The sequence below is a fragment of the Diabrotica undecimpunctata genome, chromosome 9 (genome assembly GCF_040954645.1).
Source record: "Diabrotica undecimpunctata isolate CICGRU chromosome 9, icDiaUnde3, whole genome shotgun sequence".
Classification (NCBI taxonomy): domain Eukaryota; kingdom Metazoa; phylum Arthropoda; class Insecta; order Coleoptera; family Chrysomelidae; genus Diabrotica; species Diabrotica undecimpunctata.
Genome location: NC_092811.1, coordinates 122567230 through 122579052, shown reverse-complemented (window position 1 = coordinate 122579052; position 11823 = coordinate 122567230). Strand labels below are relative to the sequence as shown.

General features: G+C 35.3%; 1 protein-coding gene across 12 annotated transcripts in view; it reads right to left on the bottom strand.

Annotated features, from left to right (window-relative positions):
* Positions 1-11823, bottom strand: part of PDZ-GEF (PDZ domain-containing guanine nucleotide exchange factor) — a 726227-nt gene that overhangs the window by 43454 nt on the left and 670950 nt on the right. For all 12 annotated transcript variants that reach the window (XM_072545154.1, XM_072545155.1, XM_072545152.1 and 9 more), the window contains 3 exons: positions 10688-10835; positions 9730-10282; positions 9025-9236 (listed from right to left, as the gene is read on the bottom strand). In XM_072545154.1, the coding sequence (XP_072401255.1) occupies positions 9025-9236; positions 9730-10282; positions 10688-10835 (913 nt within the window). The remainder of the gene's footprint in view (positions 1-9024; positions 9237-9729; positions 10283-10687; positions 10836-11823) is intronic.

The window sequence follows — 11823 nt, the reverse complement described above, 5'->3', positions numbered from 1 at the left end:
ATCTATATTATCTAGAAAGTATCAACGTGAACTGGCAATTTGAGCCAAAGTGAACCGTTAGTTTACAAGTTACAGTGGGTTAAGTGCCGAAACTTTTGCAATTTTCAAACAATGGAAATCTTTGGTCTGCTAATAACTACTTCCTGATGGGAAAAATGTTACTTAAGCCAACATATCGTTAGATAACTGGTAACTGACCTCTGCTTCATCGAAAAAAACAGAAAAAATGTAGAATACTCACTTTATAATAATATGAGTCGTCTCAGATTCGGTAGTTTTTCCGGAAAACATACAAGTTTCTAAAAATAGTTTTTAGCGATCGCAAATTGAAGTTGTGTGAGGTACCAAAGATAATAACGATCTGGGAATGCTATGTATTTACTATTTTACATGAATATTTATCGATTAGGAAGCTGTATTCAAAAATGTTGTCAATTTTGTTCATATCGATCAAAAACGATTATTCACAGGGTTATTAGCGACTGTAACGGGAAATTCTATGCCGATATGTGACAACGGATGAAATATGGATCTACCACTTCTCTCCGGAATCAGCTGAATGTCCAGCAACGCTCATATACGCGAAGAAATTGTGAAAAACTAATCTAAACCCGGAAAGAAAAAATTGCTCTCTCACAAAAAGTGTAATGATTCCAAACGAATCTGAATTGTACTTCTGCATCAACCATATTCTCCAAACCTGGTCTCTAGTGACCACTAGATCTCAAACGAATGCTGCAAACGAGGCCATTACAGAAACAAGTGTAATTTGAGGCTAAATTGTTGTTTAATTAGTCAGGCCTGGGATTTTATGAGTATAGTGGTATAGCATTCACAAATTTACACAATAGGTTGGATCAAAACGTTCACTAAGTATATCATAACAGAAACAGTAGGTATCTGAGAAGAGATAAGTGTTCAAAGGTTAAAATAGGAATATAGTCTACTGGCGACTATTTCACTTTCGCGCGCTTTGTAATTTATTACAAATTTTGCGTTTTAATTATTTTTATACAGTCTTTATTATGTACAATATAAAATCTTAATAAGTATTGTCAGTTATGTTGCAATTGTCACTTATACACCATAGTTTGAGAGAATATTGAATTAAAAGCTACCATATAATGTGTCTTGAACCAACAGTTCTTCTTGTATCTCAATCCTGGTCAGTTATTACACATTATTTCTATACAAGCAAATTTTTGCGATATTTACTAGGGAATGGGTGAATTTCATCAAGATCGAGTGATTACTAACAAGGATATAACGAAAATAAGATTTTTTTGGATATTATGTTAGTGGATTAATAAGAAAGAAATGGTAAAGTTCTGCTACATAATAATGAAATTACTTAAATAGTTTGAAAATTAATAGCTCAAAATATCGAATATGTAGTACAGAACAGAATAAAACAAAACACTATTTTATGCTAACAATACCTCACTCCTATAGTAAAGTTTCAAAATTGTAGGCACCAAATTCTGAGAAATATAATTGATTTTAAACAACAACACCTTAGTTGAAAGATGGTACGTATTTAAGATGGATTTTCACTCAATCTCACTAAAAACCAGACCATAATATTTACAGGCCATCTCCAAAGGTCTCGGACGATCTGCGTCTAATGTTCTGTAGAGAAAGACTCGACTTTCAATCATCAGTGGCACACTTGGGCTTCAATTGACAAATACTCTCACCTAACGGAGTCGTCAATGTGATAGTATTATTAAAAACATACCAGACAGGGTTATGAGAGGAGCTAAAATGATCGGAGGAGAAAGTACTAAATTTTCAGATAGGTGAACTACTATCTTTTCGCTCTTAACCACCAAATCGCTGTCATAAAGCCCATCATTACCCGCATCCAATCACAAAGCAAGAAATACGTTTTGAAAACGATTAGGGATCTATTCCTCGCTTTCCTAATACTTTGCTTTGAAGGATTATTTTCAGTAATCTGTATTTAGTGCCGTTTCTCATTATGTGTCCGAGATATTCTAACTTTTTCCTTTTAATCGTATACATCACTTCACTTTCTTTCCCCATTCTTCGTAGTACAGTGTCGTTGGTTATCTTGTCCGTCTATGATATCCTTAGGATTCTTCTGTATCAGACATCTCTAAGGCTTCAAATTTGTTCTCCATCGCTTCAGTGAGTGTCCAGGATTTAACTCTGTAGTACAATATCGGGAAGATATAACATCGTAGGGGCCTTACTTTTATCTCCAGATTAAGGTTCTGACTTTTAAAGGGTTTGGCCATGTTGTTGAATGCATTCCTCGACTTCTCAATTATATATATTACTTCTTGTGAGTGATCCCATTGTTCGTTTACTATTGTTCCAAGATAGGTAAACTGTTTTACTCGTTCTACTGATGTATTCTTGATAAGCAGTTGACGTCTCTAATTTTATTTTTGCTGATGACCATAAATTTAGTTTTTGATATGTTTACTTGTAATCTAAATCTTTCAATTACTACTTTGTTTATTAGTTGCTGTAAACTGTTTAAAATGTCTGCAAAAATATCGGTCTCATCTGCATAGCGGATGTTGTTTAGACGTTCTCCATTTAAAAGGATTTTCCAAGGCTTCACTAAATATTTCTTTTGAATATAGAGCCTTAGTGCCTGATCGTCGCAGAATAAGCACCTCAATCCAACAACAATTCACACTAGCAAGGATCTAAGAGAAATTAATATGCACAAGTCACTAATCAAAAAAGCCCAACACCCAAATTGAACAGAAAAATTTACTGCCCACAAATTCGACGTCAGAATCGGGTCCTAGATACCTCAAATCTTTTTTGTTTACCGAATTAAGTGTCTACACTTTTCTATCACAAAAAAATAAAAACAATGTAACATAAGCCATTGAAGACAAAAATTATTTCTAAGATAAAGGAATGCAAATGGAGGATGAGAGTTCGCCAAAACGTCTACAATACTTTTGTGTCAAAAAGAAACCAAATCCTCAACATTTCTTCTTGTGGTGCCTATCCGTTACGGATGTTGGCTACTAGCATGGCAATTCTAACTTTATTGAACGCATCTCAAAATAGTCCTGAAGTGGTCAAGGAAAACTATTTTCGTAAGTTCTGGAGCCAAGATATTCTTCTTCTTCCTGGTCCTCTCTTTCCGTAGACCTTTCCCTGTAATATAAGTTGCAGCAGGTTATATCTATGATCGTTTCGCATTATATGCCCAAGATATTCTAGCTTGCGCTGTTTCACTGTGAATATAATTTCACATGTTTTATCCATCCGACGTAGAACCTCAATGTTTGTTATTCGGTCCACCCAGGAGATCCTCAGTATCCGTCTATAACACCACATCTCAAACGCCTCGAGTTTTCCCATGGATGCTTCGGTTAGTGTCCATGATGCAACCCCATAGAGCAGCACTTTAAATACGTAGCATCTCAATAAATGGATTTTCGTTTTTAAGGGTAGGTCGTGGCTCTTAAATATCTTGCTCATTCTGACAAATGTTGACCTGGCTTTTTCAATTTTTTGTTTTATCTCAACTGCGTGGTCCCATTGGTCGTTTATGGTGGTTCCTAAATAGTAGTAACGGGGCACTTGGAGTATTTGTTGCTGATCTACCAGTAATTGACTAGGTGGAATATGCTTCTTACTGATGACCATGTACTTTGTTTTCTTGATGTTAAAATTAAGCCCGTATTCTTGACTGATTCTCCACAATTGCGTTACTAGTGTCTGTAAACCTTCTACACTGTCTGCAAAGAGGATGGTGTCGTCTGCATATCTGATGTTATTCAGGCGCTCACCATTTATGAGAATACCCTCTTCGATATGCTCTAAGGCCTGGCTCATGACGTGTTCCGAATAGACGTTAAATAATAGGGGAGATAAACACAGATAAACACCAAAAAATACACAAAAACGTCTATAACTTTCAAAATAAGTGACAATTGCTTTTTAACTTGATAAATTTTTAAATTCTTAATATATTCGTGAAATAGTCTTAACGAATACCACTTATGGCATTAGTTTGCAAATAATACATCTAGCAAAAGATAACGATTACAATAGTTTATCAATCTTTTAATTTCTTAATTAATGTATATACTATAGAAACTTAAGTTGTAAAATAATGTCAGAAATGGTACAAGGCATACGAGAAATTGTTGAAAAACACAATGCAAAGAGAATTATATTCAGACTTACAGTATGCGTAAGTACCAGATACGACTAAAACAGATTAATAATGAAAAAATTGTGTTACATGTCGTGTGAAATGGTCTTTAGAGCTTTGCTGCAGTAACTGTCGCTAATTTCAATTTAAAAAAATTTTAATTTACGGTACAATTTGGACGTATTTCAGCAAAGCTCGTTACTATATACCTATGTTACATCTAAAATTAAAAATATCGTAAAACGGTTCAAATTAACTATAAACTGTGTAAACCTTACACAAAAAAATATGCCAAGTAATGTGATAAACACGGAAGGCCAACGAATGTTTTCTGCTTATTTCCCACTTCAAGTGGTTAGCGTATAAAGGTACCATCTACTTTGATGGCCACAAAAAAACGACTTAATAATATCGTTTTCTGTGCTTTGCGCTATAATAAGTGTGCAACATTTTACAACTTTCAGCAAAAGCGTGCTATCGCTTGTTTGTTTTTGTATCAGTCCGAGTATCTGACGAAGCAGGGATGCTAAAATGATGTTATAACACTCTATTGATACCGATTAAAATATGTGTTTGATCCGTGAAGTTTTAAGCTATGTTCCCAATTTCACAACGGGATGGGAGGTATTTTTAATTGGAATAGAAACATTTTTGTTTGATAACATCAATTCTACAACTTTATTTCATCTGTACTTACAAAAAAAACTGGAGTTTAAAGTTAATTTGAATATTTTTTAAGTTCATTAGGTGCAATACATTATCCAATATATTATTTACTAATAATTTGGATTTTATTTATCGTTCGGGGGTTTAAGGGAGCCATTTATGAGTTTAATTCAAGGTTTTATTATATTCGTAGTTATCTAAATACCTTTTTTGAATGGTTTTTTCGCCCACAAGAACATACATAACTACACCTGGTATCAGTACACAAGAAGTCTAAAATCGATAATAGATTCTTTCATAACAAGACAACAAACTAAGTTAAGAGTACAGGACGTAAAGGGGAGTAGAATCGCAGAGTGCGGCTCGGACCACTGCCTGGTAATAGGAAAAATATATACACCATTAGTAGACAGGAAACACACAGAAATCAACAAAGAACACAGAGAAAAAAATAGAAAGAACTACGTACACCTTAGACAATCTAGATAACGAGAGTACACAGTTACTTTACTCCTGGAGACTAACACAAAAACTACAGGAATCACACAGATCAACCACGGATGAATACGAACATATAAAAAACTGCATGAAAGACGCAGCGCTAGAAGCCTTAGGGCCACAGGTACGGAGAGTAGATAAACCATATTGGTGGGATAAAGAAGTGGAAGAAAAGATAAAAAGAAAGAAGGAACTATATCAAAAGTTATTACAACAGGGAGACGAACCAACAAAACAACAATATAAAAACTTGAATAAAGAAGTCAAACGAGAAGCGGTTAAAAAGAAAAATAATGCATGGGAACAAAAACGCCAATACCTAGACAACCATATAGGAAGGACAAAGAGCTCTGAAGCCTGGAGAACTATAAAAACGATGAGAATAACGACAAAAAACCAAGTCATAATAAATAGAATCCCAAAGAACACATGGGTAGAGCATTTTGAGAACTTATTAACAGAGAGAAGAGAAAGGTTTAAACAGACAAATGAACACGTGGAAGTAGAAGGAAGAATAGAAATATCAATAGAATACGTGAAAGAAGCAGTTAAGGGAATGAAATTAAGAAAATTTCCCGGCCCAGGCGGAATACATCCAGAGTTGATTAGGTATAGATCATCAAAACTGTTTGAAATGATCCGAAAACTATTCGAAAGATGCTTAAACGGAGAAGAAGTTCCAGAAGAATGGAGACAATCGTATATCTCTCCAATACACAAGAAAGGAACAAAGACGGATCCTAAAAACTATAGAGGGATCGCAGTGATTGCTACTATAGGCCGACTATACTCAAAAGTACTACGAAACCTGATAGAAAATGATATTAAAGACAAACAACCCGAAGAACAGGTGGGATTTAGGGCTGGACGCTCCACTATGGATAATATTTTCACATTAAAAATTGCAATGGAAAAACGAGTGCAGAGAAATAGAGAAACCCATCGAGCTTTAATAGATTTGGAAAAAGCATATGACAGTGTACCGATCTCCCAACTATGGATAGAAATGGGTAACTTGAAAATAAACCCAATTCTTATTAACACCACTCAAAAATACTACGAACAAAACTTTTCAAGAATTAAAATGGGACAAGAAATCACCTCTCCTTTTCAAACAACAAAGCGACTAAGACAAGGCTGCTGTCTGTCACCCACCTTATTTAAAATCTATTTGGACAGATCCTTAGTGAAATAAGTAAAAAAATGTAGAAACATGGGAATAACGGTGGAAGAAAACACGCTATATACACTTTTCTTTGCGGATGACCAGGTAGTAATTGCCGAAGACAGCTACGATCTTAGCTATATGGTAAGAAAACTGCAAGAACAATATGAGGTGGCAGGTCTAAACATGACATGACAAAATGTGAATATCTCTCAGTGGAAACAGATGAAATATGTGACCTAGTCTTGGAAGACGACAAAATCAAAGGCGTGCAATCCTGCAAATATTTGGGGGTCATTTTCAACACGAAGGGAAATAGCGCAGATGAAATCAGGGAAAGAATAAGCAAGGGCAGAGCAGCGACCCGTGCCTTAAACTCTCTTCTCTGGCAAACAACAATTCGACGAGAAGCCAAAAAACACATTTACGGTAGTATAGTCAGTCCAAAGTATTACACTTTACGGTTCGGAAGTATGGGACGTCACCAAAGCTAATAGAAACAAACTTATGACGACAGAAATGGATTATCTGAGACGAAGCTGCGGTAGATCGAAACTGGAGAGAGTTAGAAACGAACAAATAAGAAACGAAATGAAAATGGAGCGAAATATCAACAATGATATAGAAAGAAAACAATTAATCTGGTTCGGACATGTTAAAAGAATGCCAGAGTACAGATGGACTAGAAGAGTACTGGAATGGACCCCTCTTGAAAGAAGAAAGAGAGGACGACCACGGAGAAGTTGGCGCAACGATATTGATGAAGCAATGGCGGCAAGAGACTTAGAGGAGGCAACTGCCTATGACAGAAAAAGATTGGGGGCGGAGAAGCGGTGAGAGCCGTAATCAATCCGTTATTATATATATATATCTAAATATCTACTACCCATCAACACTAAGAGACAGAAAAGGTAGAAAAAACTTCTTCGGTGAATGGGTGGTATTAGAAAGTGGGAAGAAGATTAGAAGCTTTGAGATAAAAGGTGTCAAACAGTGGCAGTAATAGTAGTGCAGTAGTGCTAGTACGTTAGATAAGGCGATTGGTTATAGACACTCAGGTGCTCAGCATATTCAGAATTAAAAAACAACACTTTTTGGGTGTCTTTAACACTGTCATTCTCTCAACTTTCTTGGGTAACTCACTTTACCTATCGATAACTCCTTGTAAGGGAAATGCGCATTTCTGAAAGGAAAATGACGTAGATCCAAGAGATTTTCCAGTGTTCTGTCAAAGCATAATAGAAATATTATCCGATACGGTATGGGGGCACTGCGGTATTCAACACAGATCTCTCTAAGAACTTGTTTAATAATTAATAGAACGCGATCAATTTAATGCCTAATGAGCTTAAACGTAAATAAATCTATAGTAACTTTACATTAACACTGAAATGAAGTTAACAACACAAATAATAATAAAACATCATTAAATTTATTTCACCTCGTAGTTAAATTAAAGAAATAGTTAGGGAAGACGAATTTCGTCAACGAAACATTAAAACTAAACCCGTAAACATTGTACAAACGTCCAAGAACAAATTAACATCGAACAACCTCAACTTAGGCAAATAATTTTAACATAGTGTAATATATTTTCATCTATATTATTTGAACTATACATTCCTATCTTGTTTATAATAATTTATTATATTATTGTTAAATTTATAAAATATATGAATAAATACCACGCTGCTTTAAGAGACTGTAAATGGTAATGTTATTATAAATGTTTTGTCACTTGTCAAAGTGAAATACTTCTTCTGTTTGTTTTTATGGCTTCCAGGTTATGTTAGGAAACACAACAAAAAGTGTTGAGCATTATCAATTCTAAATTTAACTTATAAATTAAGATACGAGTAAAAGCTGAGATCTTAATATTAAGATTTATCCGCCAAGTTCAGTCTGAAAATATGTTGATTTGTTTTCAAAACATTGGAATACAAATGAATTATTAATAATAATAACCTTACATTTTCATCATTTCATAATTCCCCACATTCTCAATTATCCCAATAATATGGCAACTCTGTGCGAACATGTCAACGTCAAAATTGGATGGCGTGCAATGAACTTTAAAGGAAACAACTTATTAAATGTAGGAAAATATTTTATTTGGGTCATATTTTGAGAGGAAATAGATATAGAATACATACTGTACCTGATTTTTGGGAAAAAAATTTATAAATAAATTGGTGTTGGAAAGAAACAAGCTTCTTGGTTGAAAAAAATTAGAGGTTGGAGCGAAACATGAAACACAACTTTTTGATACGGAAGACAAAGAGGAAGTTGATCTCAAAAAAGAGCATGAAGATATTTTACCGCGTAATAATATATTTAGGTTATGTTAGGTTACGTACTCCATTGGCCAGTGCTATAGACATGATATTTTTATAAAGCCTCGTTAAAATTACACGTAGAGTGTGGATATTCCATTTATTTAATTTGACTGCCTAAATTAAAAGATGTAACTTCATTTCAACTTTAATGTTAAACACTACAATAATAATAACATTAAAGAAATGAAAAACGTAAAAATACTTACAATTGGAGGTTGAGTCTGTTCGGCGCTTACTAATTGACGGTACTTGCTCATATTTCTGGAAGGATCCATGAGTTGTTGCAGTTCCGAAAACACCCTTTGGTACTTTCCGGGTAATTTGTCCCAACTTTGCCTCAATCTGGAAACGGCACCGTGTCCCAGCCCGCTTACTATAGCGAACATTGAGTTGAAGTTTTTGCATTCTTTGCATTGCCCTGTAAACAGAAAAATATGTTAAAGATCAATAGATCAGCGCTTCTTTTAAGACCAGATTTTTTTAAATTCAAGAATTATTTGCAGTCAAGGTCACCAAATTCTTTTCTTGTCTAAAGTTGGGAGTAACATTACAGTTTATTGACTTTGGAGATTGCTAATGATTCCACTGTATAGGCTGCACCCAACGATCTAGGTAGTTGCTTTATTATCACACATCGTGGCGCCCCACGTTGGGCGCCACGAAAACGTCTATTACTTTTGAAAAAATTTTAGAGTATGGCTGTCGATTTGTACCTCAATAAAATACTTAAAAAACAACCAAGTGCAAATATTTTGACATATGTATCACTAATACTTAAACAATTAAAACAATTAAATAAATTGTGTTGCCTTATGGCGAATTCAACTACACAAAACTATTTAAAAATCCTGGTAATTTGTTAAAAACTATCTTAAAAGTGTATAACATTTTCAAATATCGGTAAAACTTACTTGCAACTTTAATGAACTGTTTAATAATCTTCATTCTCCTGACAGGATTGTGCTCCGCGCACACTTCGGAAACAACCCAAAATGTTTCTTTGTTAACCAAAGAAGCAAACTGTTCCAACATAGGTGTGCCATATTTGGACTTCAATTCGAAGAGATCATCGATATACTCAGTCGGTTCAATCTGTCTAAAAATACTGAAATCCAGCAGAGTCAGCTGTATCGCCACTTCCACCGCGTTTAGTTGCAAGAAATGCACCGCGCTCTCTCTAACTAGCTCAGGCGCTAGTTCATCAGGTACCAGAGTTTCCGTAACGCCGTTAGTCTTCAGATAATACCGGCTGCTCAATCCTATCCGCTCGGCCAAGTTTTGCAGATCGTCCTGTAGCCGTTTCTGCTTGATCGTTTGGTTGTCCGTTACTGAAACCTCACAGAGGCTGAAGTTGCTGCTCGGGTCCGTCATGCCGAATTCTTGTAGGGCCAGCATTACTACTTCGTGAGCTGTGGTTTCTTTGTGGACTAGGAGGTATTTGTAGCTTTGATCAGGCTTATAAACCTAAAAAATCAATAATGTTACAGTACAGAAAAATCAATTACAATAAAATAGTGATAATAACGTATGGAAGTTTCGAGACAAAATTTACCTTCAAATGGTTTGTTTTATTAAACCACTATGTACGAAACTTATATGACACATAGTGACGGATACAAATTCATGAAGAATTTATTTATATCATACAGCAAATCTACAAATGTACATTTATATGTCTACACAATCATCGATATGAATACGTAATGGCCTAGGCGTGAAAAGACAGTTATTTACACATTTATATTCGAAATGTGCTACAACAATACAAAAGAACAATGATAACGTTATTAAAATGAATCATTCACAAGTTTTGTTAAATAAAAACTTATGACAAGCCCTTAAAAACTCAAATATATTATAATCATTTACCTTTAAAACATGTTCTGGGTAATCCGTACATCTCAAGTCATCGTAACAAATTGACATCAGATCTGGATTGCTCTGCGATTGGTAGAGGTTCGATCCTAACGTTGAGGGAGGATTAAAGCTATCAACTTGGTCCTGGCCCAAACCAACACTAAAAGATATTAAAAATAAATTATTTACCATTAGTTTGACGCTTTTGGATATAATCTATTACATCAATGAATGAGGAGGGCATTCATGGCATAGTATTCACAGATTTCGAAAAAACGAGATGTGCGAAATCGCATAGATACATTAATCGCTGTGAGTAGGACAATTAATCAGAAGATAAAAAGAAAGATTGAGACTGAAAACCAGTATGTTGCTATAGCAGCTGAGGAAGGAAAAGTCAGATAGATTTTGTGCTGTGTAGAAGTAAGCTAAAAGATGTTACCAACTGTGAAGTGATAAAGGGTTAGTGTGTAGCTAGTGAACACCGACCGGTGATAGTGGATACAGATATAGAGGTGAGGTGGAAAGAAAAGCAAGTAGGACACCAGAAAGTAAAGTGATGGAAGTTAAAGGATGAGGATTTGGCAAGAGTCTTTAAGAGTAGAGTGCTGGATGAGCTTGAGGACAAAGATACAGTAAATGACTGTATCCGAAGTAGGAAGCCAACAGTAAAGTTGTGGTGCAAGTGGGAGAGAAAGTGCTAGGAAAAACATATGGTAAAGGGCCTCCTAGAGAAACTTGGTGGTGGAACTATGAAGTGTAACAAAAGGCTAGAAAGAGGTGTGACAGATTTAAAAGAGAGGGAGATAAGGATATATATACAAGTTAGCAAAGAGCTAGTAAAAGACGCTGTAGCTATTGCTAAGGAAAGATCGTCTACATATCTGTATGAAGAGTTGGAAACACACGAGGAGATGAAAAGGTTATGCAGCAATGCTAAAGCAAGGGACAAGTCATCAAAGGACTTGTCCCACGTAGAACCGAGGTTGAAATTAAGCAAAGATGGTATGAGTACTTTGGAAAGTTGCTAAATGAAGAACACCAGAGGGGGAACAGAGGATGCGAGATCCCAAATAAGAATGTAATACAAGGAATAGTGAGAGATGAGGTTTTTCGAGGAGGTTTGGAAGGCTCTAGGAGACAAAGGG